The sequence below is a fragment of the Amborella trichopoda genome, chromosome 5 (genome assembly GCF_054954075.1).
Source record: "Amborella trichopoda isolate Santa Cruz 75 chromosome 5, AtrichopodaSantaCruz75HAP2 v2.0, whole genome shotgun sequence".
NCBI classification, from domain to species: Eukaryota; Viridiplantae; Streptophyta; class Magnoliopsida; order Amborellales; family Amborellaceae; genus Amborella; species Amborella trichopoda.
This window is the reverse complement of record NC_142340.1, coordinates 8,520,737-8,547,013: the sequence shown is the minus strand read 5'-3', so window position 1 is coordinate 8,547,013 and position 26,277 is coordinate 8,520,737. Positions and strand designations below refer to the sequence as shown.

Here is a 26,277-nt window from a genome sequence, read left to right as displayed (position 1 = left end):
TGGCTTTAGCAATTTCGTGGTCTTGGTTTTCACTTGTTTTACATGCGGTGACATACATAGTCATATGTTTCATGAGATCGAGAATTTGATTATCAGACATTCCATTTTTATTCCAATTTACTATAGATCGTCCTGAATAGGAGACTGAAGTAGTAATGAGGTCATCTTCTATTTGTAGATCTACAGGAGTGAGCCTAGGATAATACATTCTAAGCCCATTTTGTACATTTTTATTCAGTAGAAAACTGAATAAAATATAGTTTCTATTCAATTTCTACTATAGCTTTGCTGAATAAAATGGCTAAAAACCTATATTTAGTAAGCCATCCCCCATTTTACTGTAGCAATAATACAGTAGAATGGAACCTATATTTAGTAAAGCCATACCCCATTTTTCTCTCTCATATCCCAAAAAGAGGGCACGCACTACTCTCCCATGTTTGATCTCTCTCTCTCTCTCTCTCACATTGTGAAAAACCTAAGGGTTTAGATTATGAAGTTCTTATCTCATATCTCTTAAATATGGATTTATGGCTAAGGGTTTTAGGGTTTAGCAAAAAGAGAATCCATCTCTCTCAAACTAAGTTGTTAAGAGAATTCACCTAGGGTTTGAGTTTTTGTGATTAAAGGGGTTCATGTTCCAGTGGTGTGGCTTGGCCAAAATTTGTTTTTTCGGTTCGAGATTGAAGCTAGACCATCGATCCCGTGCCATCAGATGCTGGTGACTCGATGTGGGGTGTAATAAGCCCGGTTGAGGTAATTCCGACACTCTTCTTTTTTTGTTTCTTACAATCTTATCTTTTATTCTCAAGCATAGTGCAAAGTTGTTTCAATGACATCAAGTTATTAAGATCTTGGTTTTATTGTTATGTTTATTTTATTTTGAAATTTATCTTATTATAATAAAGACCACCTGTAAGTGATCTTTTACCAAAAGAAAAGGGTGAAAAAAAAAATAAAAAAAAATGTATTCCCCGGTAAAAGATCACATATGTCTTTCTTTCAATATAAAGTTTCTTATTTAGTGTGGACTCCTAATATTATATATGTGGAATGAAAGTGCAGAGAATTCGTGTGTCATATTTGGGTCACCATATGGGTATGGTGGTTCCTCTAGAGAGAGGGAGATAGAGCCTCCTGTGCACAAGTTGCAATTTCCTCATAGAGAGAAGAGAACTTCATTTGAAGAGAAACATTGAGAATGCCTCCTGAAGACTCCTGTAGAGTGATAGATTGGTTTCTTGTAGAGAAGCGGTTGCTATTGAGATTTTAGATTGTTTACCCTTTTAATGAGATAAAATCTCGTTTGCTCTTAAAGTTGTTTTCTTATTAGACAGTGGTCTAGTTATAAAATAGAGATGAGAGAATCGACATGGTGCCGTTTGGGAGAGTAGGTTTAAAAGCGTTTGCTCGATTTGTGTTTTTGTCGAGGTTTGTTAAAAAATCTTTGATGTGGTATAATTGATTTCTGTTTACCGTGCTCGTGGATGTAGCCCTTTTGGGGTGAACCACGTAAATATTTGTGTTCATGTGTTATGTGTTTCATGATTTATTTCTCATACTTTATTTGCCAAAAATCAGCCCGTCGAGTTTAGAGCTTCCACGTACAACGAGTGGTATTAGAGCCATGGTTTAGGGTTTTCGGTAAGGCAATAAAGGTTTCGAATAAAAAGTTTAAGGTGGAGAAATTTGATAACAAACACTAATTTTCAGCTAAAATGATGAAAGAATTTATTTGGCAATGTATGTTGGCATGGGGAATATGTGATTTTGATATCAAGGTGGAGATTGTTGGATTTGGTACTATTCAAAATCACCAACATAAGTAAATCCCATATTTTGTGCGAATGAGATATTCCCATATTTTGTGTGATTGAAATTTATATTGATTAATTTCCTAAAAGAAATAGAAATCCAAAAAGATTAGGATTCTTAGATTTATCTCGTGGTTTTGAGATATATATAGCATCAATAGGAAGTTTCATATTTACTATTGACACTTAATCTTATATATAAGGGATGAAAGTGTAGAGAATTTGTGTGCCAAATTTTGGTCACCATATAGGAATGGTGGTTCCTCTAGAGAAAGGGAGATAGAGCCTCATGTGCATAAAATGTAATTTCCTCTTAGAGAGAATGGACATTGATGATGCTTTTTGAAGACTCATGCAAAGAGAGATGTTGGTTTCTTGTGAAGAAGCGGCTGCCATGAAGATTTTGGGTTGTTTCACATTTTAATGAGATAAAGTCTCGTTTGCTCTCAAAGTTTTCTCTTCATAGACAGTGGTCTAATTATGAAATAGAGATGAGAGAATCAGCATGGTGTAGTTTGAGAGAGTAGGTTAAAAGGGTTTGCCTGATTTGGATTTTTGTCGAGTTTTGTTCCAAAATCTTTGATGTGGTATAATAGATTTCTGTTTGCCGTGCTTGTGGATGTAGCCTTTTTGGGGTGAACCACATAAATATTTGTATTCTTGTGTATGTGTTTCATGATTTATTTATCATAATTTATTTGTCAAAAGTCAACCCGTCGGGTTTAGAGCTTCCACGCACAACAAGTGGTATTAGAGCCCTGGTTTAGGGTTTTTGGTAAGACAATAAAGGTTTCAAATGCAAAGTTTGATGACAAACACTATCTTTCAGCAAAAATGATGAAGGAATTTATTTGGCAATAAATGTTGGCATGGTGAGTTTGTGATTTTGATATCAAGTTGGAGATTGTCGGATTTGGTGTTATTCAAAATCACCAACATAAGGAAATCCCATATTTTGTGGGATTGAGATATTCTCATATTTTGTGGGATTGAGATTTATATTGATAAGTTTCTTAAAGGAAATAGAAATCCAAAAAGATTAGGATTATTAGATTTATCTTGTGGTTTTGAGATATATGAAGCATCAATAGGAAGTTTCCTATTTACTATGGACTCTTAATCTTATATATAAAGGATGAAAGTGCAAAAAATTCGTGTGCCCGACTTTGGTCACCATATGGAATGGTGGTTCCTCTATAGAGAGGGAGATAGAGCCTAATGTGCATAAGATGCAATTTTCCTTTAGTGAGAAGAGAGTTTCCTATAAAGAGAAACATTGATGATGCCTCCTAAAGACTCCTGTAAAGAGAGAAGTTGGTTTCTTGTAGAGAAGCGGTTGCCATAGAGGTTTTGGTTTGTTTACCATTTTAATGAGATAAAGTCTTGTTTGCTCTTAAAGTTGTTCTCTTCCTAAAATGGAATGGAGATGAGAGAATTGACATGGTGCTGTTTGGGAGAGCAGATTTAAACTAGTTTGCTCGATTTAAGTTTTTGTCGAGGTTTGTTCCAAAATCTTTGATGTGGTATAATGGATTTCTGTTTGGCGTACCCATGGATGTAGCCCTTTTGGGGTGAATCACGTAAATATTTGTGTTATTGTGTTATATGTTTCATGACTTATTTCTCATAATTTATTTACCAAAAATCAACTCATCGGGTTTAGAGCTTCCACGCACAACAAGTGGTATCAGAGCCTTGGTTTAGGGTTTAGGGTTTTCGGTAAGGCAATAAAGATTTCGAATGCAAAGTTTGAGGTGGAGAAATTTGATGACAAACACTATTTTTCAATAAGAACGATGAAGGAATTTATTTGGCAATGGATGTTGGTATGGTGATCATGTGATTTTGATATTAAGGTGGAGATTATTGGATTTGGTGCTATCCAAAAACACCAACATAAGGAAATCCCATATTTTGTGGGATTGAAATTTATATTGATAAGTTTCCTAAAGAAAATAGAAATCCAAAAAGATTAGGACTCTTGGATTTCTCTCGTGGTTATGTAGCATCAATAGGAAGTTTCCTATTTAATATGGACTCTTAAGGTTATATATATGGGATGAAAGTGCAGAGAATTCGTGTGACCTATTTGGGTCACCATATGGGAATTGTGGTTCCTCTAGAGAGAGGGAGACAAAGCTTTATATGCATAAGATGTAATTTCCTCTTAGAGAGAAGAGAACTTCCTATGAAGGGAAACAATGATAATGCCTCCTGAAGACTCTTGCAAAGTGAGATGTTTGTTTCTTGTAGAGAAGCGGTTGCCATGGACATTTTTGGTTGTTTCCTCCTTTAATGAGATAAAGTTTCGTTTGATCTCAAAGTTGTCATCTTTCTTGATAGTGGTCTAGTCATGGAATAGGGATGAGAGAAGCCGTAATGGCGATTTGGGGATTTTGGAATTAGAGTTTGGGTAAAAAAAAACTTAAAATGTGCATTGTATTTTTAACATAATAATACTTAACATAATAATTTTGCATCAAGTATGAGACATGTGCATTATAACTTAGGGTACTATACCTATTAACTTGGGGTATTATACTTCACATAATAATAACTCCCAGGTTCGAATGGGGTGGGTCCACTTGTAATCGGACCCGTACCAAAAACTTTTCTAATCCATTTTGTAGGACCTAGACCCTACCTGGGGATCCAAATACTGGACCCATACCCAGACTCGTGTCGGGTATATTGTGCACGCGAAAGCAATAAACCCGATGGGTCAATATTTGGCAAATAAAGTATGAAACACATACCATAAGAACCCTAATATTTACGTGGTTCACCCCAAAAGGGCTACATCTACGGGCATGACAAACCGAAATCCACTATACCAATAAAAGTTACATCAAAGATTTGGAGCAAACCGCGATAGAAATACAAGTCGAGCAAACTCTTTTAAACTTACTCTCCCAAACGACACCACTGTCGATCTCTCATCTTTATTCTATAACTAGACCATTGTCAAAGAAGAGAACTTTAAAAGCAAATGAGGCTGTATCTCACTAAAAGGAAAACCACTCAAAATCTCACTGGGAACTACTTCTCTACAAGAAACAAGCCTCTCAATCTTCGGGAGTCCAAAAGAGACACAATCACAATGTTTCTATCCAAAAGAAGCTTTTTTCTCTAAGAGAAAATCACATATTATGCACATTAGGCTCTACCTCCATCTCTCTCTAGAGGAACCACCATTCCCATATGGTGACATAAATTGGGCATACCAATTCTCTGCACTTTCATCCCATATATATAATTAGGAATCCACATAAAATATGGAACTTCCTATTAATATAACATATATATCAAAAGATCAAGAGATATATCCATCCAAGAATCCTATTTTTTTTGGATTTCTATTTTTTTTAGAAACCTTATCAATATTAATATCAATATAAATTATACTGAGAATATCTCAATCCCATAAAATATGAAAATATCTTAATCCGACAAAATATGAGAATATCTCAAATCGACCTAATAGGGGAATATCTCAATCAATCCCACAATATGAGAATATCTTTATGTGGGTGATTTTGGATAGTACCAAATCCAACAGGGTATATCTAACAGGTCTCGGGTCAGGTCCGGGTCCATTGCCACCCTTATTTATAAGTAGGTTCACTTACAAGAATGGGTGGAATGGCTCACCCACCTCTCTATTATCCTTAAAATCCTTCCCCAGCATTGCAAAGATCAACAGGGCATCCTTGAGTATTGCAATTTACATTTTTTTAAAAAAGGAAAACAAAAAAAGAACATCAATAGAGCCTTCGACAAAGGGTGACACCATCCCCGACAGGAATTTGTGATATCTCGACGCGTGGATCTATGGCCAGAGCTCGATTGAAGTTTATGAGATGGTGTCTGTTAGGCTTCAGGAAGTCTGGAACTAAAGCCTCATCCTGAGCAACACTGCCACCCCATAATGTATTATCATACATGATTAGCCCTCCAACCTTAACCAACTTTAAGAGTCTCTCATGGTAATTCTCATAATTGGGCTTATCAGCATCCACAAATGCAAAGTCGAAGGACCCTTCCTCCTTGGGCTGTTTGTATAATAAGTTCCATTAGAGGTGGACAATTGAGAGAGAGACAGACAGAGAGAGATACAGAGAGAGCTTACATCTTGCAGCAATTCATCTAGGATTGGCATTGCTGGGGAATGGATGAAGCTGATCTTGTGTGCCACCCCAACTTTTTTGATGATTGGTAGGCCATACTCATCGTATACAGCTTTATCGATATCTATTGCCACCACCTGAACTTAGGTCATCATATAGCAATGCATTTGGTTAGTATCAGTGACAATGCTTTCTTTGTACACGAGAAAAGAAAACAGAGTGTTCGTGTGAAACATGGCTTTCCTTTGAGACACGACATATGTATGACAATGATACCCTTACAAGACACAACTCTCCTATGAGACATGGTACATGTTCGACACTAGTTTCCAGCGTCAGCGGCATTCATAAATGGTGGAGATAGTCCATAGCTCCATCTCCATTGTCCAACAATGGGGGTTGGAGTCTCATCAACATTAATAATATTAATGATCATCATTAGCATTTGAGTCTTATCCCAATTATTTGTGGTCATCTTTTAACAATATTAATGGTCCACTATACAAATATAAATATAGAGAAGAATGTCATCATGCGGCTACGGACACTTATAGCTGCAGCCTTGTGTGCTGTCTTAATAAAATAGACTGCATCATTGTATCAGCCCGTCTAGTTCATTTATTCTTAACACATGGCATAAGAGGCTGCAGTCACATGCATACCACATGCATGTGCTGCTGCACTAAAACCCCAATGAAACATGAATGCCCATACTAATACTAATATTGATATTAATATGATAACACTTCCGGGAACAATAATATTATCATTAACATTGAAGGGAATAAGTTATATAAGGTTGTGACCTTATATTATCGAAGTAAGGTGCACCTCGAAAACCATACATATGATAGCATTGCGGTGTTGGAGAACTCTCCAATTGATCGTCTTAACGGTGTATAGACATGAAGAAAAAATTATAATTCTAAATCAAAAAAATAATGCATCTTGTAACAAGTTATCTAGATCATCTATTTTCAAGATTTTCAAATATTTTTTATCTGCTCGATCTATACCATTTCTAGAATTTTCAAATTTATAACTAGGGATGAAAATAGATTTTCTACGTCTTCTTAAGATTTTCGACAGAAGAAGACATCTTTAAACAAATTTTAAAGGTCCGCTTTACTTCTACATTATGAGAAGGCAACTTTTTACAAACCTCGCCAATATTGAAATACCTTATTATTAATATCACAATATATTTTGCCAATATTGAAATACCTTATTATTAATATCACAATATATTTATATGAATGCTATCTTTTCATGTTGCATGAAACCAAAAAGTTCTTGTAACCATTAAAGTGAAGAAATATTTAAAAAATTATGAAATTTTTGGAGAAGTGCGTACTTTTCCATCATCAGGCAAAGAGAGAGCCGTGGCAAGCAGAGAGTATCCTGTGAAAACTCCAATCTCAATAGTCTTCTTAGCATTTATTAGCTTTAAAAGCAAGCTTATAAATTGCCCTCCATCTGGTGAAGTAGCTATGATAGCCCTGCCCATCAAACAGATATATCATTTAATAAAAGAAGTGTATGGACTATGCTACAATTCTGTGAATTGCAGAAAAATGATAGTCTACAAGTTTATCGCTTAGTAATCAAAGAACATACAATGATTGAAAGAGATTGGGATCATCAGATTATGACATAATGGATTTCGATTCCCACCATATCTATTGCTATTGGATGAATAAATAATGTGTAGTAAATGTTTTGCGGATCGCCTTTAGTCCATGGGGACATAGTGCAGGATAGGGTTTTGGTGCATCAGCCACTACAGTTGTTGAAATGTGGCCTCCTTTCAAAATTTCATCTTAGAGGCAGGCTTTGGATCTAAAATTTCATGGATTAGTAATCCCAACCACCACGATCATGAATCCTAAAGTGAGTGGATTTCTCCATCACCATGATCATGAATCTTGAAAAGAGATGGATTTGGAACTTCAAAATTAGAGTTGTTTGAACTTTATTTTAGACATTTCATTTTAGTTCTTCACAAATCTCTTTTTTTTTCTTTTTCTTTTTTTTTTTTTTTTTTGCTTTTCGGGATCTGTAAAATCTTGGATCTAAAGTTGAAATATATTTGTCCTTGTGTTGTACCGGCCCTTTTTACTCGAGCTATTGTATTGAAGCTAGAGGGCATGGGGGGCCAGGTTGAGAAGTGGAAGGTCTAAAGCCTTGGGGCACCCTCTTGTCACTCATAGCGATCATGCTTCTCCATCATGTTGCGAAGGTCTTCGCAAGAGTGCATGTCCTTAAGGGTACATCTGCTATCCATTACAAATCTAAAATCCAACCATCTATTGGGTTAACTTTAATATCCCAAACATGGGTCCCTGCCAAAGTCGACCTAAGATGTATTTCAATTTGAAATTTTAAAATCCTAAATCCATTTTGTAAGAAAGATTTTCTTTTGTAAAGCTACTGCATTTCAACATGTGCATTTCTCATATAGTATATTTTCCCATACTATAAATACAAATGAAGAGAATGATAAATGCAACAAATGTCGTCAACATCTCAATCTTTGTACATGCAGGGAGGAGTGTGCCCACACAGATGAGAGAAAGAGATCACCATGGATGGGCCTCAGTAGCATCTCTTAAGTCTTTGAGCCCCTCTGCTTCTCGAGGATACACACTCGTCTGCATGATATACTGTAAAAGCCAAATAATCAATAGTTATACTTCTTATATATCTAGTGAGAAAATATTAGAAACTTTGATGTATGGCAAAATTTCAAAAATCTATTTATGATAGCTCTTAATACTCATATCCAAGAAGGCAAATTCAGAATCTACCCTCTCTGTTAGGGTGAAAACTCAAATTAACATTTCAAAGTCGATGGATTCAGGGTTAGGACCGAATTATGGAGCCATAATCTCTTACTTACTAACTGCCAGTACCGCTAGCTAGATCTCACTTAAAATCACAAATGTCTTTTTTCTTTAAATCAATAAAATTAAAAGTTTCTATTTGAGATTGAAATGTAAGGAAAATCAAACAAGGGAAATGTTTATATAGAGCCTAGGCTCTAAACAATCAAATTAGAGCCTATCTTAAAACTTACACTAGAAGAGGTGGTTTTGATGCTCAAATATCATCAAATTGATCATCCTGACATCAAGATGCATGGACATGAGAAAAAAATGGATTTCAAGTTTTGGAAATAGCGTATCTTGTAATGAATTTTTTGACCGTCGTTTTCAAGTTTTCATAAAACTGCTCGATCTACACTATTTTTGAAGCTTTAACTTTTATAATTAAAGACAAAAATATAATTTAAGGCTACCACAAAAGTTTTTAGGATTGAAACCATATTTCTCGATACTATTTGAAAGTGGGCTCTAAGATTGTTTAGAGCCTCAGCTCTATACAAATCGCACCCATCAAATAATGAAAGAGGAAAGTAAAACTTACCAAACCGGAACCATAGGAAGGCACACGGAGCTGGGACCACATCAGACTTTGATTAGATTTATATTGAGTCTTCACCAATTCGAAGCTTTACTTGCATGGAATACAAAACACATGCATTGAAAATTGGAAGGTCTTTACCACTTTTATCTATGCAGATTCTATTCGTTTGGAGATGGTTGTGTGCCTAGGGATCACACCTAGGGTTTCTAGTTGGACTGAAAGCTTTCTAGGATTATTGGCTTAAATTGGGTAGTAACCTAAGCTAAGGATATTATACAATTATACTTTGGAATCGGGTTTACGTTGAGGATCTCGAAATTAGGGTTTCTCTCAGACTATGGCTCTTTGAAACTGTCTGGTTCCTCTTTGGGTCCAGGTGCTAGGGGGTTTTATATGCCAAATATGGATCTACCACTTCTAATAGGATTAGAATTCCAAGATCTATTACGCTGCAAAATTTGGGGTGAAACGGGTATGGGATTTAACTGTTAATGCACTTTGAGTTGACGCCACTGCGGGCTCCATTTGAGTCCTAATTTTACAGGAATTCTATACAAGCCTATTCCAACATAAATCTAGATATCTCCAATAGAATTTTCTTAAGAATTGACCCATCTAATTTGAATCAAGAGGCTTATAATTAACTCAATTTTTTAGAATGAGGGTGTTCTACCAAATCATCATCATCATTTTAGTATTTTTCTAATTAATTGGGGTCGACTACATGAATTCTAGTTTTCCATTTTGCTTTATTAAAGGGATGAATTTTGGCAAAATTTTAAGTTGGCTACATATCTAACACAACCATATCCTTTTACCTAGGCATGGGATGGCTCAAGGGAAAATTTAAGGTCATGATCATTATTAGAATTGTACTTAATAAGGGTATTTTTGGTCTTAGGAGTAGTGTGACGTCATTTACATGAAGTGTCGAAGCATATAGTGGCATTTAATGCTTCATGTGGGTGATGACCTAGCCCAGGTAGATAACGTCACACCCCTTCTAATTACCAAAAATGCCCTTCATAAAAAAAAGCTCCATATATAAAACAAGGGTATATATGTGTCTAGATTTTGTTGAGTGCAATGATAAAATACTCCATAGCGATGAGCACCCTAACATAACCCAAATATAACAAACCAAAATTAATTTTTTTTTTATGTAGAGCCAAGGCTCTAAACAATCAAATTAGAGCTTGCTTAAATACGTTTACTAGAAGAGGTTGTTTTGATGCCAAAATATCCTCAAATTGATCATCTCGACATCAAGATGCATGAACATGAGAAAAAAATAGATTTCAAGTTTTGAAAATAATGCATCTTGTACTGCATTTTTGGACCGTCAATTTTCAAGATTTTCAAGTTTTTATAGATTTACTCGATGTACACTATTTTTTAAACTTTAAATTTCATAATTAAATATAAAACTATATTTTAAGGCTATCACAAAGATTTCCAGTATTGAAACCACATTTCTTGACACTATTTGAATGTGGGCTTTAATTTGATTGTTTATAACCTCGGCTCTATACAAACTACACCTAAAATTAAATGGACCAAAATACCCAAAATAATTTATGAGTATTTTGATCGATTTACTTCTTATGAATAAAATATTTTTATTAGATGTGTCTTGATGAGAGAAGTAGATCTCAAACTTTATTTGATTGAAATTCGTAGAAAAAGCTTACAATTCAAATAGACTCCTTGAAGGGACTCGACGTGGGACCGAATAATAGATTAATAGAGCGAAAGAGAGAGAAACATGTATTATGCTAGAGATTGAATAGGCAACCCGAAGACTGGGAGAGACAGGGGGCATTAAGTGCTATTAAGCCAAAGAAATTCTACTCCTTTACTTTTCAAAACATAAAAATAAATTCTACTCTTTTGGGACTATACTGTCTCTTTACTCTCTTAGGTAAACCTTACCTAGAGTTAATTTTAGAACCTTGAATTTTAAGGACATAACCTCTTCAACTCATAGATTAAAATCAATTGAAAAATTCCTAATTCCATGATCTACAGTACTGGAAAAAAAAATAATGTCTCAAGAGTGAATAGAAATCAACTAATTTTGTTTAGAACGTTAAAAAAAAAAACAATCTAATTTTTAGAAGGTGAGATCTAAGTGTTAGAAAACTCAAATTTCAATTTTTCTAAAGAATAATCGTTTCTGGATTTTTAAGTGATTCCCAAAATTTCATATTGAAAAAATCCTCCCAAATAGATAGTTTGACCGAGGAGAAGAAGTAAACTATATGCTTCCAAGGGAGCATAGTTACACTATGCTCCAATTTAAAATATCACAAGAATATGTTCTTTATACATTTTGAATTGAATCGTGTAGCATAATAAATAATTTTATTGTCGAATTTGATTTTATTGTCACACACACACACACACACACATATATATATATATATATATTTATATAACTGAGATAGGGAAAATGAATTATTGATTGTGAAGTGAATTAATGGACAACTAATAGTCAGCCAAGAGATACCTTGTCAGTATTTACATACTTTATGTAAAATAATGAAAAAGTCCAATTTAATACCATTTTTTTTTTTGAAAAACCTAAAAAACTAATTTTTTTAGAAATTACAGTAATTTTTTGAAGGTTTTTGAAAGCCGAATCAGGCCGACTCTCTAATACGGACCCCTGATCCGACCCGATTTTCTACATGGATTATCTAGGACGCCGATCTGTTTTTTAAAATACTGCTTTTATGGATTGTTTTCATCTTCTTTATTCTTCCAACGAATTCTATCAACCCATTGAATTTTCTTAGGAATTTATTCATTTTTCTTTGACTTTTTTAAAACAATTTTGATGCATGTAACTCAGTTGAACCGGCCTTTTTTTAAATCAATTTCTTAGCGCATCACAAACTTTAGGAATCAGAAATTCCACAAAATCTTTGGATAGAAACTATCAGAAATTCAATTTTTTGACCTTGTAATGGACAAATTTACAGTATAAACTTCACACCTGATACAAAGCTTCTCATTGAGAGAGAGAGACGGGTACCTGATACAAAGCATCCGATTGCAACAAGCTCTTGTTACGCAACTCCCAGGGATGTACATGTTTCGTGGGTGGGGGGTTCATTGCAGCAAGCTTTAGTTAACCAACCAGCATCTGATTGCAATAAGCTTTTATTGAATAGCGGATCGCTTGATCTGGAATGAGAAATGTTTCTATTGAAAATGAAGAAGGGGCAAGACAAGAGAGAGAAACAAACCTCTCCCTCTATATATATCCTCGTTGAATAAGAAAACATATCAAACCCAACCCAACATATCTAACTACGTAACAATCACAATTTGCCAATTATTCTAACATAATTATGTGCCCCTTTATGAGACTTCTATAAAATTTATAAAAAAACGACTTATTCAATAATTGATCTGTTGACTGCTTTTTATAACACCTAAGTTCTTATTAATATGAAATTTTAGGAATCACCCAAGAATTAGTGGATAATTATTCGCTAAAGAAAAATTCAAAATTAGACTTTTCTAACACTTGGATCTGTGTATCTAAAAATGGATGGTCTCTGTTCAATCTCGAGAGTTTTTTTTTCTAAATGCACAAAGGGCATAATAGGAATTTTTTTAATTGAGGTTAATCTATGGCTTAAAAAGGTTACATCACCGACAGTAATGCCACAATTATTGAAGGTGGTTCATACATCATAATCAACAAGAAATTTGACATTATATTGTCTCATATAAAATCATGTCCAAGATGCCCATGATGTAAAGGTGTTTTCACACCTGACAAAAAGTTATGAGCATGTAAAATATGGACCCGTGGGAGTATATTGTACATACTTCCTCCGGGAGAAGACTTACTCCAAACTGAAATTTTGGGAACCACCTAAGGAATACCTAAAAATGAAGTTTTGTAATGACTAAATCTCACCCTCCAAATATTGGACGGTTTGTATTCAATCTTGAGATGCTAATCTTTTGCGGTGTATAGAAGATGGTGCAATTTTTTTTTAAAAAAATTGTTTTCTTTTTTCTACGAAGTTACTCTATGAGTTGAAGCTATTCGATCTCCAAATTTTGAGCTCTCAAAATTACTTCTTGATTGAGTTTTACTTGAGGGATTGAGTAGACAGTTGCCCTTGCAAGAGCATAAAATCTTTTGACAAAAAGTGCTTCAACGAGCAAATCATTATAGAGGACGGATCGGTGGAGGTGAGCATGACAGCAACAACGCACTACCAAAAAAGAGCGTGCACGAGCTGGCAAAAAGGCATGGTCTACCAATAAGAACACTCGAGACAAAAAAAAAAAAAAAACTTCCAATAATACGGCTGCAGGACTGCAAGTCTAATTAGTTCACATTTAGAGTACGTAGATGATACGATGTGTTTTATGGAGCAGTTATGATTGGAGTCTCCACTGTTGTCAATTTTTTAGGAAGTTGTAAGCTTGCTTTGAAATTAAAAGCTAATTTTAAAAAAACTTGTATCATTAGTGTTGGCTATGCCGAAGAGCTCTTCCTTTGTTGGTTGTGTGGGTTGGAGAGTTGAAGATATGGGCCTTCCAATTTCAGACTCGAGATATGGGCCTTCCAATTTAAGACTCGAGATTGTCAAGGAATGTTTAGGATTCAATTATAAAAAAGGTATCAGGTTAAATTGGATTTATGAAAAATAAAATTTTGTCCTCGAACGGCCGTGTTACTCTTATAAAAGAGTCATCGGCTAACCTACCCATTTATCAGTTGCCATTATTCTTAATGCTTAACAGTATAATCAAGTTGATTGAAAGATGACGATGAATTTTCTGCGGAGGTCTTTGGATGGGGGAAGAAATATCAGTTGGGATATAGTTTGTACGCCAAAGATGGAGCGTGGTTTAGGCATCAAAAAATTAAAATTGGTGAATGGGCCATCCTTATCAAAATGGTGGTAGACGTCCATGACTGAAACTGAGTAGCTTTGGAGGAAAGTGGATCAAAGTACGCAACTCATCATTGGTAGGAAGGGTGGGCAAAATCTTTCTCACCTTTGGAAGGGTATTCTTAGCTGTAGGGGTATTGTAATGTACTGCAGTCGATCGGTAGTAGGAAATGGTGAGAAGATTAATTTTTTGTCAAACAAATGGTTGGGTGATAGGCCTTTGAAAATCATATTTCCTCAACTCTTCTAAAAAATCTCCAATCCTTTGGCAAAGGTGAATAAAATTTATGTTAGATAAGAGATGGGGACTCTCTGAAATATATAGTGTATTTATAACAGAATGCCTGATTCTATTATTTCACAGTTAACTGAACTACTTGAGGAGCTACAACAGACTTATATCTCTAGAGAGGGAGATGATGAAATAGTTTGGAAGGAGGAAAGTGATGGGTAAATCTGCATATAGATTATTATTTCATGATCGAGTTCGATGGAATAATAGAAATCTCAATAAGATTTCGAAATGGCATGTCCCCCATAAGGTTAATTTTTTTAATGACCTTTTGCAAAATAGATGTCTAACTGTGGGTAATCTTAGGAAATGAGGCAAGATCCTGGTTAATATTTATTTGCTATGCAAAAGGGATGAAGAAAATGGGGAACATTTTCTTCTCCATTGTGAATTTACAAGTTCTCTTTGGAGGTGGGCATTTCAATTTTGTGGAGTTGCTATGATTTTACCTCAACGCCATCTAAATATTTTGGAGCAGTAGCAGTTAGGTGTGTTAGGTTTGCCAAAGAAAGGAAAACTTTTGTGGGATATTATGAAGACTGCATTGCTATGGGAAGTTTGGTTGGAACAAAATAGAAGAATTTTTAAGTGGAAACTTCTATGCATAAAGCAAAAAAAGAGAAGATCTTACACACTATGTGGCCGTGATTCTCGACTACCAAGGAGGGTGATGGTGTGTATAAGGTGGATATTGTGATGAACTTGGCAGTTATTATGTGGCATTTTTTTGGATAAATTAGACATGTGGGATGATGGAATCCACAAGCAAATGGATGCATCAAACTTAATTTTGATGGTACTTCGATTGGGAACCTGAGGCCTGCTGGTATTGGAGGTGTTATTTGAAACTCAAATACCGATATTCTTTGTTGCTATTTCAGTCCTTGTGGCAACTCTCCTACAAATATAGCTGAATTGATTGCTTTGCTGAAGCCAACCAGGTAGCTGATTTTTTAGTTAAACATGGTGTGAGTGGTTCCCACATTGTAGTTTGTGATTCCCAGCTATTGTAATTGCTATGTTTTTTTATCTTATCAATAGAACTTCACGATCTTGTCCAAAAAAAAAAAAAAAAACCAAAAACCATATCATCATTAGCCACCTTGTATATAAATTCTAGAAAGGATTATTTCATTGGGACTTAAAAAGGTTCTTCAAGCCAAATGATTTCCTGCTATTTGGAAACACAATGTCCATTGACTGCCTTGGGTGAAACCCAATCTAAGAGTATTTGTAGGACCCAAGTTTTGGGGATGTAACCACTTCAACTCATAGACCAGCCTCAATTAAAAAATTTTCAAATCACACTCTGTGTGCACTTGAAAAAACTAATATCTCAAGATTAAACAGAGACTATCCAACTTTTTGATAGTGAGATCTATGAGTTACAAAACAAAAAATTGATACTTTTTGTTTTAAAAATAATCACCTAGTGAATCTTAGGTGGTTCCCAAATTTTTAGAAAAAAAACAAATCTCCTTAGATGGGTTGTGTGCTCGAGGGAGTAGGAGCATAGTATGGTCCCTTGTGAGCATGGTATACGCACTCTTTCTCCTGATTTTCCCAAATACAAACTTTGGACCATCCATTTAATGGACTACAATTGTAAATTTTCAGAAGCTCAAAATTAGTTGTCTATTTTTCATTTCTTTCTAGTGTTCACAAAGTGTGTCAAATAAGGTAATAAAATTCTAGATTAGAAAAATTATTTACTTTTGGGAGATTAGACCACCTAATCAAGTGGTCGAGTTAGGCCATATAATCTTTTTCCAGTTATAAATCGCTGAAAATTTTTGGGACCATTATGAACACTACAAATTAGAGATCATAGGAGTCATCACCGTCCAAATGTGGCTTAGGAGGTGATGAAAAGGGGAGCGAGACCGGTCATCATTGTCATGTGATGTGTTACGGCAGCTCCTTTCTCTTTCCATCACCATTCAATTCAATATGTTAATTCCACAATAATGGCCCTCAAGGCTTATGATTAATTGTGGCTATGAGGACTATAATTAGGGAAAAAAGATCACGATGAAAATTTTATGGCCAAGGTATCATTTCAGTATACAATATTTGCCTCTTACTGATTTAATTCAATATTTTTAAAATATATATGGGCAAATTCATCCTAAATATACCTAAAAACAAATGGCCAAAATATTATCTAGCACTTTTGAACTAAGAATAACATTAATGATAAACGACAAAAATTTAAAAGGAAAAAAAAATTGAACGGTTCAGATAGACCCAGAAAAAGAAATTAAAAAAATGGAATACATGTAAACAAGGGGAAGGCCATGATTATAATTATTTATGAAACGGACTAAAAAGATATTTATTCACAATCTAAGAAACCAACTAATAAGATAATAACAATAACTCAAAAACGACTCGATTCGTTGTAAGAATTGGGAGACCATCCAATTCCTATAGACTCGCCTAGTTCTATTACGGAACCGGGCAAATTTGTCATGAAATTGGGATTCCAACCAGACAATATATTTTTTATCATTTCCTTTTTATTTTCCAATTTCTTATATTTTTTGAATGATTCTCAAAAGGTCTGATTCAGATTTTACGATCCAAACTAGATTTCCAAATAACTATTCACCCGGCCGATCTGGATTTTAAAAAACTTTCTCAAGATAATACTAATACCTTAAAATGCTCAAAGGGAGTTATCTCCTGACATCCAAGATTAATCCTAAAAATAGGTCGTCTACAAAGAGACTATTTATCTTATGTCCATGGAGATTACAAACATGAGCTATCTATCTATCAGCGACATGGTCAATGTCATTGGAAATTTTACACCATGCCTTACAGGACTACATGTTATATTGTATTGGGGATTATTATATAAAGGTCATAATCATTTTTGTTCCCTAAATTTCAAAAAAAGTGATTGTAAGAGTGTTGTTGAATAGACATAAAGTTGCAAAAGAAAAATTCTTGGAGTTCGTGACTCAACCTGAGCTATCCAATTTGACATTTAATGAGTGAAAATGATTGTGATCTCCATGTATAAAAAATAAGGGGAAAAATTTATATAGAGCCTAGCCTCTAAACAATCAAATTAGAGCCTACCTCAAAAAATTCACTAAAAGAGGTTGTTTTGATGCCCAAATATCCCCAAATTAATCATCTCGGCATCAAGATGAATGGACTTGAGAAAAAATGGATTTCAAGTTTTGAAAATAAGGTATCTTGTAATGTATTTTTTGACAGTCAATTTTTAAGTTATTAAAGTTTTTATACATCTACTCGATCTACACTATTTTTGAAGCTTTAAATTTTATAATTAAAGATGAAAATATATTTTAAGGCTAGTCAAAGGTTTTTAATATTGAAACCACATTTTTTAACACTATTTGAAGGTGGGTTCTAAAGGTGTGTAGTATTTCATAATCTTGATTTTTTACTTACCCTTTAGGGAAACAAGGAAACAAATAATTAAAAGCTTACTTGAGATATTGTATAATCAATATCCAGGTACAATAGAAACTATAAAATATATATTTCGTTTTTGTGTTGAGCAAAATTATTATCCTTAAAACCCTTCCCCAGCATTATCCTCTTTATTATCCTTAAAACCCTTCCCCAGCATTGCAAAGATCAACTGAGCCTCCATGATTATTTCAGTTTACATTCAAAACCCAAAACAAAAGGAGAAAAAAAAAATAAAAAAGACAAGAAAAGAAAGAAGAAAGATCAATACAGCCTTTGACAAAAGGGTGACACCATCCCCGACAGGAATTTGTGATATCTTAATACGAGGATCCATGGCTAGAGCTAGATTGAAGTTAACTTGAATGCGTCTGGAAGGCTTCTTGTTGTCTGAAACTGAAGACTCATCCTGAGCAATAGTGCCACCCCATAGTGTATTATCATACATAATGAGCCCTCCAACCTTAACCAACTTTAAGAGTCTATCATGGTGATTCTCATAATTGGCCTTATCAGCATCCACATATGCAAAGTCGAAGGACCCTTCCTCCTTGGACTATTTGTATGGTAAGTTCCATTAGAGGTAGACAATTGAGAGAGAGATAGAGATCTTACATTTTGCAGCAGTTCATCAAGGATTGGCATTGCAGGGGAATGGATGAAGCTGATCTTGTGTGCCACGCCGGCTTTTTTGATGATTGGCATGCCATGCTCCTCGTGTACGTCTTTATTGATATCTATTGCCACCACCTGAACTTAGGTCATCATACAACAATGGATTTGGTTAGTATAAGTGACAATGTTTTCTCAGTACATGAGAAAAGAAAATAGAGGAATGTTCGTATGAGACAGTCCTCCTATGAGACATGACACATGTACAACATCCTTAGAAGACACAACTCTCCTACAAGACACGACACATGTACAACATTGATATCCTTAGAAGCCACAACTCTCCTATGAGACACAATACATGTTCGACACTAGTATCCAGTGTCAATGGGATTCATAAATGGTGGAGATTGTCCATAGCTCCATGTTGAGAGTATGAGAGAGAGAAAATGGGTACGCAAGAATTTACATGGTTCGGCCAATTGGGCCTACATCTACGAAAGGAGAATTAATCTGTATTATTATTACCCTTCTATGGCTCCCTTGTACAGATATATAGAGTTGTACATGATAACATTCTATATTGAAGAGTCCACAATAAGAAACATAGATCAACTTGATTAAGGGAAATCAACAAGATTTAGGAAAGCTGGTTGATATGCAGATATTGCTTTGATACACTAGGCTGTCTCAACACTCCCCCTCAAGTTGGTGCAAAGAGATTGAACGAGCCCAACTTGTCAAGAGCACAAATGAATTTTTCTTTGCCAACGCCTTAGTGAAGATATCTGCAGTTGATTTTCACTGTTAACATTGGGAGTACAAATCGTCTTGGCTTGAACCTTCTCCTTGATAAAATGACAATCAACTTCAATATGTTTAGTTATTTCATGAAAAGAGGATTAGTTGCAATATGGATTGCAGCTTGGTTATCGCAAAATAATGGTATTGGGTTGGCTGACTTGAAACCTAAGTCATTGAGAAAGGATTTTAACCAAATTAGGTCAGAAGTTGTGGACGCCATAGCACGATATTCTGCCTCAACACGGGATGTAGTGACAATATTTGGCTTTTTACTTTTCCATGTGACAATATTTCCACCAACAAAAGTGTAGAAACCTATGGTAGATTTTCTATATGAAGGGTTACCAGCCCAATCTGCATCACAATAACCAATTATGTTTTCCTGTCCATTGTTTTCCTTCCAGATTCCATGACTAGGGGAAGATTTTAAATATCTTAGAATTCTATCAACAGCCTGCATGTGAGAAGATCTAGGGGTATGCATGAACTGACTAACCATGCTCACTGCATAGGTGATATCTGGTCTGGTAGTAGTTAAGTAAATTAATTTTCCAACAATTCGTTGGTATTGTCCAACATCTTGAAGATGTTCACCATCCTCGATGAAAATCTTGTTGTTGACCTCAACTAGAGTATCAATAGGTTTAGCTCCAATTTTATCAGTTTCTCTTAAGAGATCTAATGTATATTTCCTTTGTGAAAGAAACAATCCTTTCTTATAATAAGCAACTTCTATACCAAGGAAATACCTTAATTTTCCTAAATCTTTAACATAAAAAACATTGCCGAGATATTTTTTTAGTTGATCAATCCCTTGTATGTGGCTCTCAGGGGCTCTAATGTCATCAACATATACCAATACAACAACAATTCTGATGTAATTCTTTTAATAAACATAGAAGGATCAATAACACTTTTAGTAAAACCATTATTTAATAAGGCACTGCTTAACTTGGCATACCAGACCCTAGGAGATTGTTTTAAGCCATATATTGATTTCTTTAGTTTGTACACAAGATCTGATTTTTTCTAGGGTGTCCATGAGGTATTTCCATATATACCTCTTCTTCTAAATCACCTTGAAGGAAAGAATTTTTAACATCGATTTGGAATAAAGGCTAATTTTGATTTGTGGCAATTGAAAGAAGAACTCTAATAGAGTTCATTTTGGCCACAGATGCGAAAATTTCTTTATAGTCTTTACCATAAGTTTGTTTAAACCCTTTTGCAACCAACTTAGCTTTGTGCCTCTCAATTGTATCGCCGCTATTGTACTTGATTTTATAAATCCATTTATTTCCAACCACTTTCTTTCCTTTAGGTAATTTGACAAGTTCCCAAGTATGATTTTTGTCAAAGGCTTGAAGTTCTTCTTCCATAGTCTTTTTTCAAACTGACTTGGAAATAGCCTCTTGAAAGTTAGCCGGTTCCATATTGGAAGAACAAGATAATATAAGAAAGATAATTTTGAGAGATATGAGAGTAATCAACAAATTGTTCAATAGGATAGGTGGAAGCATTATAGGTATAAAAATCATGAAACTTATTTGGGAGACGAGTGGTACGTTGAGGTAGACTAATGGAAGGGGGGGCCACACAAGAGTCGATTTGATGAGGTTCAGCTTGAGGTTCTTCTTCATGAGAAACTTCAACTGCTTCTCCTCCATTCTCATTTTCATCGATTTTATTAGTATCAAAATTATCAACTGTGATGTTGGGTATAACCATATGTGTCTCCCCCTGAATCAAATTTTCCTTAGTGGGAACAAAATATAGTTCATTTTCTCGACAAACAACATCATGGAAAATGATAATCTGTTGGTTGATTGGATCATAGCATTTATATGCCTTTTGAGTGGGACAGTATCTGATGAAAATACAGTTTTTTTCTTTAGCGCTTAATTTATCAACATTTTGATTGTGCACAAAACAGACACACAAAAAAAAAGGGCTGCTTCTCTCTACAGGGTTTTAGAGGCCAAAAAAATTTCGACAGGAGGGCTTGTCTGGTGATGGAGAAGCTCGTGAGGGCTTGACCGAGCCCTTTTTTCTGGTGCGGCAAGGTTGAGAGAGGAGGTGTACTGCAATGGCTGCAACCGTGAGATTCTTTGTTCTCTAGTGTAAGTAGTTACTCTGGAGACTGATCTGGTTTTTGCGAAGTCTCTTATGGATCTACAGGGATGATGACTTCTCAGTCTGCCAATATTAGCACCTTGCAACTCGAGGCTGATAGAATCTAAGGGCTTGATGGTGCATTGGAAGTGCGAACATAAATAAAAAACTGTAGACAATGTGCTGGTGATGGGGATGCTTGCCTCTCTTTCTGTCTTTCTCTCTCAAAGATACCTTGTTGGCTGGTGGTGCAGAATCTAACGGCAAGAACATGACTAAGAGAGAAAGGGAAAAAACCGTGCCAACCAATGAACCCTTATTTGCCGAAGAAAACAGTGAATTGATCTTAAGAAAAAAAAAAAAAGGCTCATGCAGCAGATAGAACTAATCAAGACGAAACTAATCAACTTGGCTTTGATACTATGTGGAGAGTATGAGAGAGGGAAAATGAGTACGTAAGAATTTACGTGGTTCGACCAATTAGGCCTACATCCACGAAAGGAGACTTAATCTGTATTATTATGACCCTTCTATGGCTCCCTTGTACAGATATATATCTATATTTGAAGAGTCCACAATAAAAAATAGAGATCAGCCTGATTAAGGGAAATCAACGTGATTTAGGAAAGCTGGCTGATATGCAAATATTGCTCTGATACACCAGGCTGTCTCAACACTCCACATGCACTTCTAGAATTATTTTCGATGCAGTTACCGTAACTTCCATTTTCCAACAATAGGGGTTGGAGTTTTATCAATATTAACAATATTAATAGTGATTATTTCTATTTGAGCTTTATCCCAACTATTTGTGATTAACTTTAAACAGTATTAGTATTACTATACAAATATAAACATAAAAAGAATATCATCACGTGGCCGTAGACACTTGCGGCCGCGGCCTTGTGTGTTTGTCTTAATAAAATTGACTGCATCCTTGTGTCAGCCCTTCCTCTGTCATCTATTATTAACAGATGGCACATGGCACAAGAGGCTGCAGTCACATGCACTTGCGGCTGCACTAAAATCCCAATGAAACATGAATGCCCATACTAATACTGATATTAATATGATAACACGTATAGAACAATAACATTATCATAAATATTGAAGGGAAAAAGCTTATATAAGGTTGCAACCTTATATTATTGAAGGAAGGTGCACCTCGAAAACCCTACACAAAGATAGAATCGCAGTGTTGGAGAATTTTCCAATTGATCAACTTGATGATGTATGGACATGAAAAAAAAAAAAAAAAACGAATTCCAAGCCCAAAACATAATGAGCCTTATATCAAGTTTACTAGACCGTCTATTTTCAACATTTTCAACTATTTTTTATTTGCTCAATCTATACTATTTTTAAAACTTTAAAGTTTATGACTAGGGGTGAAAATAGAATTTCAAGTCATCTTAAGATTTTTGACATAGGAAGACATCTCTGAAAAATTTTTAGAAGTCCACTTTTCTTCTAAATTATGCGAAGGCGACCTTTTACAAACCTCACCCATGTTGAAATACCTTATTATTAATATCTAAATATATTTACATCAATTATATTCTTTTTTTTGTTGCATGAGACATAAATTCTTGCATTAAAGTGAAGTGGGACATAAATTCTTGCATTAAAGTGAATAAATATTTCAAAATTTGATGAAATTTTTGAGAAGTGCATACTTTTCCATCATCAGGCAAAGAGATAGTTGTGGCAAGCAGAGAGTATCCTGTGAAAACTCCAATCTCAATGGTCTTCTTGGTATTTATTAGCTTTAAAAGCAAGCTTATAAGTTGCCCTCCATCTGGTGAAGTAGCCATGCCATCCCTGCTCACTAAACAAATATATAATTTAATAAAAGAAAGTGTATGGACTATACTATAGTTATGTGAATTACAGAAAGATGATAGTCTACGAGGCTATGACTTGTTGATCAAAGGACATACAATGAATGAGAGAGAGTGGATCAATAATGGATTCCGATTCCCACCATACCTCTTGCTATTGGATGAATAAATAATGTTTAAATTCACTTTAGTCCACAGGGATATAGTGTAGGATAGGGTTTTGGTGCATCAACCACGAGACTTGTTGAAATGCGGTCTCCTATAAACTTTGGATCTAAAATTTAACCGATTAGTAATCCCAACCTCCCAACCACCAAGATCATGAATCCTAAAATAAGCAGATTTCCCTATCACCATAATCATGAATCTTGAAAAGATATGGATTTGTAACTTCAAAATTAAGAGTGTTTTTAATTTTATTGTAGATATTTCATTTTTCTTATTCGCAAATCATTTATTCGTCACTTTGTTTTTTAGCTATAGAATATTAGATCTAAAGTTGAAATGCATTTGTCCTTGTGTTGTACCGGCCCTTCTTACTTGAGCTATTGTATCAAAGCTGGAGGGCATGGGGCCGGACTGAGAAGAGGAAGGTTCAAAGCCTTGGGGCACCCTCTTATCCCTTGTACAAGGATGCATGTACATGGGTTGTACCTGCAATCCACTACAAATCCAAAGTCTAGCCAGCTATAAGCCAAATATGGCTTCGACCAAAGTCGACCAAGGAAGTATTTCAAATCCTAAATCCAACACTAAGAAATATTTTCTTTTATAAAGGGATTGCATTTGAATAGGTGCATCTCTCATATAGCATATAAGAGTTGGAATGTAACCAGAGCAAGTGTATACCCATAAATTTTTTATTTATTTTTCTTTATTTTCACTACCTAAATTACTTATAGATGTCCAAATACATAGTAAACAATAAAACACAAAAAATCGTAAGGACTCTCATTTTCTTACACTTTAACAATTATTTATTACATATACAAAATTGCATAAACTTGATCTTAAGATCATGAAACACGTAGTACTCAGAGGAATAAAAACTAATGCTGCAAACCATAAAGAAGATTGTTAGAGGATTACCTCAACTGGACTCTGCAAACCCTACTCTGGTTCTTCTTTAATGGTATATGAGATCAATGGTCTATTTTAGATCTTTGATGCATGGGAAACCATAAGCTATAACCCTTAGTCAATCTCTAAGTCTCAGAGCAATGGAATAATACATAAACTTAAGGCCTCAATGCCATATGTGAATGGGGTATGCCCCCCTCTCAATAGAATAATACATAAGCTTAAGGCCTTAATGCCATATGTGAATGGGGCATCACCCTCAATATTGACTCTATTTCCCAATACAGCTATCATATGTACATGTCATATGATGGTACAATGATGACACTTTGTCTCTACAGGCCTACCATCACATACAATAGTCACACAGTCCCTTGGTTCTCTAACTTGTGCAACTTCGACATCATCAAATAATGACCCTGATAACCATCATCGGTTGTGCCCTAAGCCTAGGTAATTAAGGGTTTTTATACTCGATTGGCCTAACATGTTAGGCTCTTTCTGAGTATCGGCAAAACAATATTTGTCTATCTTGGTCCCTTTGGACCATAATTTCTTGGTCCCTTTGGACCACAATTTCTTGGTCCCTTTGGACCACACTCTCTTTGTCCCTCAGGACCACACTCTCATTGGAGTTTAGTGTTCCACTATATCAAGTATTGAATATATGCTCTCATAAGACCTTAAATGACCAGAAACCCAACACTATATTTTCCATGCTATAATTTCGTTCAAAGAGAATGATAAATGCAATAAATGTGGTCAAAATCTTTATACATGTAAGGAGGTTTGTGGCCACATAGATGAGAGAGAGAGAGAGAGAGAGAGAGAGAGAGAGAGAGAGAGAGAGAGAGAGAGAGAGAGAGATCACCTTAGATGGGCCTCAGTCGCACTTCTTAGGTCTTTGACAACCTCTGCCTCTCGAGGATACACAGTTGTTTGCATGACAAACTGTAAAAGCAAAATAATCAATAGTTATACCTCTAATATCTCTAGTGAGAAATTGTTAGAAACTTTGAGGTATGGCAAAATTTCAAAAGGCTATTTATGATAGATATTAATCTTCAATTCCAAGAAGGCAAATTCAGAATCTACCATCTCTATTCAGGTGAAAACTCGAAGTAACATTTCAAAGTCGATGGATTTAGGGTCAAGGCTGATTTATGGCATACAGTTCAAGATCCATAGTGTCTTGCCTGTAAATTGCCAGTAGAACTAACTAGATCTCACTTAAATCACAATTTTTTTTTTTAAATCAATAAAGAAAATTATCTATTTGAGATTGAAATATAAGGAAAAATCAAACAATAAAAAAGTTAAAAGTTACCAAACCAGGATCACAGGCGTGGCACTCGGAGCTAACGGGTGCGTCATCTATCCGTCAATGCACTTTGAGTTGACATCACTGTGAGCTCCGTTTTGAGTCCGAAGTTCACAGGAATTCTACATAAGCCATTTTAAGCCTATTCCAACTGAAATCAAGATATCTCCAATAGAATTTTCTTAAGAATTGGCCTATCTTCCCCATCCTGACTCCTACTAGTAATCTAAACCACGCCGCATACAATTATATCATGTTTTACATTTTCTAAAATGAGACTGCTTTGGCTAACTTCTATCTTTAATATTGTGCCTCACAGACAAACCTGGAAGTTTTCCCTTCATATTTACAGGGGTAATTTAAACAGAAACTCAACAACTATTGATTACAAACATATGAAAACTACGTCTAGAGGCTTCCAGAAAAAACATGGCTTGGATTTGAGTCAAGAATAGCGCTTTAGCATACTTTGAGTT

At 35.1% G+C, this 26,277-nt stretch overlaps 2 protein-coding genes across 2 annotated transcripts; both read right to left on the bottom strand.

Annotated features, from left to right (window-relative positions):
• Positions 1 to 5,216: 5,216 nt before the first annotated feature.
• On the bottom strand, positions 5,217 to 12,601 carry LOC18443743 (caffeoyl-CoA O-methyltransferase). The gene is made up of 5 exons (XM_088867328.1): positions 12,405 to 12,601; positions 8,525 to 8,604; positions 7,296 to 7,440; positions 5,944 to 6,078; positions 5,217 to 5,866 (listed from the first exon to the last, which is right to left on the bottom strand). Exons 1-5 carry the CDS (start codon positions 12,483 to 12,485, stop codon positions 5,576 to 5,578), a joined length of 732 nt encoding a protein of 243 aa, XP_088723454.1. The 5' UTR covers positions 12,486 to 12,601; the 3' UTR covers positions 5,217 to 5,575.
• Positions 12,602 to 18,079: 5,478 nt separating this feature from the next.
• LOC148781930 (putative caffeoyl-CoA O-methyltransferase At4g26220) lies at positions 18,080 to 25,506 on the bottom strand. Its single transcript, XM_088867329.1, has 3 exons — positions 25,352 to 25,506; positions 23,236 to 23,380; positions 18,080 to 18,781 (listed from the first exon to the last, which is right to left on the bottom strand). Exons 1-3 carry the CDS (start codon positions 25,423 to 25,425, stop codon positions 18,506 to 18,508), a joined length of 495 nt encoding a protein of 164 aa, XP_088723455.1. The 5' UTR covers positions 25,426 to 25,506; the 3' UTR covers positions 18,080 to 18,505.
• Between the last annotated feature and the right edge of the window lie 771 nt (positions 25,507 to 26,277).

What these genes read in the sequence shown, in the direction of transcription:
- LOC18443743 (XM_088867328.1), bottom strand. Translation starts at nt 12,485, where the DNA reads ATGAACCCCCCACCCACGAAACATGTACATCCCTGGGAGTTGCGTAAC. An exon ending in GCTACTGAGGCCCATCCATG is followed by an intron (nt 7,441 to 8,524) that starts GTGATCTCTTTC and finishes TTTGATGGGCAG; the next exon opens with GGCTATCATAGCTACTTCAC. An exon ending in CTTTGCCTGATGATGGAAAA is followed by an intron (nt 6,079 to 7,295) that starts GTACGCACTTCT and finishes ACCTAAGTTCAG; the next exon opens with GTGGTGGCAATAGATATCGA.
- LOC148781930 (XM_088867329.1), bottom strand. Translation starts at nt 25,425, where the DNA reads ATGCAAACAACTGTGTATCCTCGAGAGGCAGAGGTTGTCAAAGACCTA. An exon ending in GCGACTGAGGCCCATCTAAG is followed by an intron (nt 23,381 to 25,351) that starts GTGATCTCTCTC and finishes TTTAGTGAGCAG; the next exon opens with GGATGGCATGGCTACTTCAC. An exon ending in CTTTGCCTGATGATGGAAAA is followed by an intron (nt 18,782 to 23,235) that starts GTATGCACTTCT and finishes ACCTAAGTTCAG; the next exon opens with GTGGTGGCAATAGATATCAA.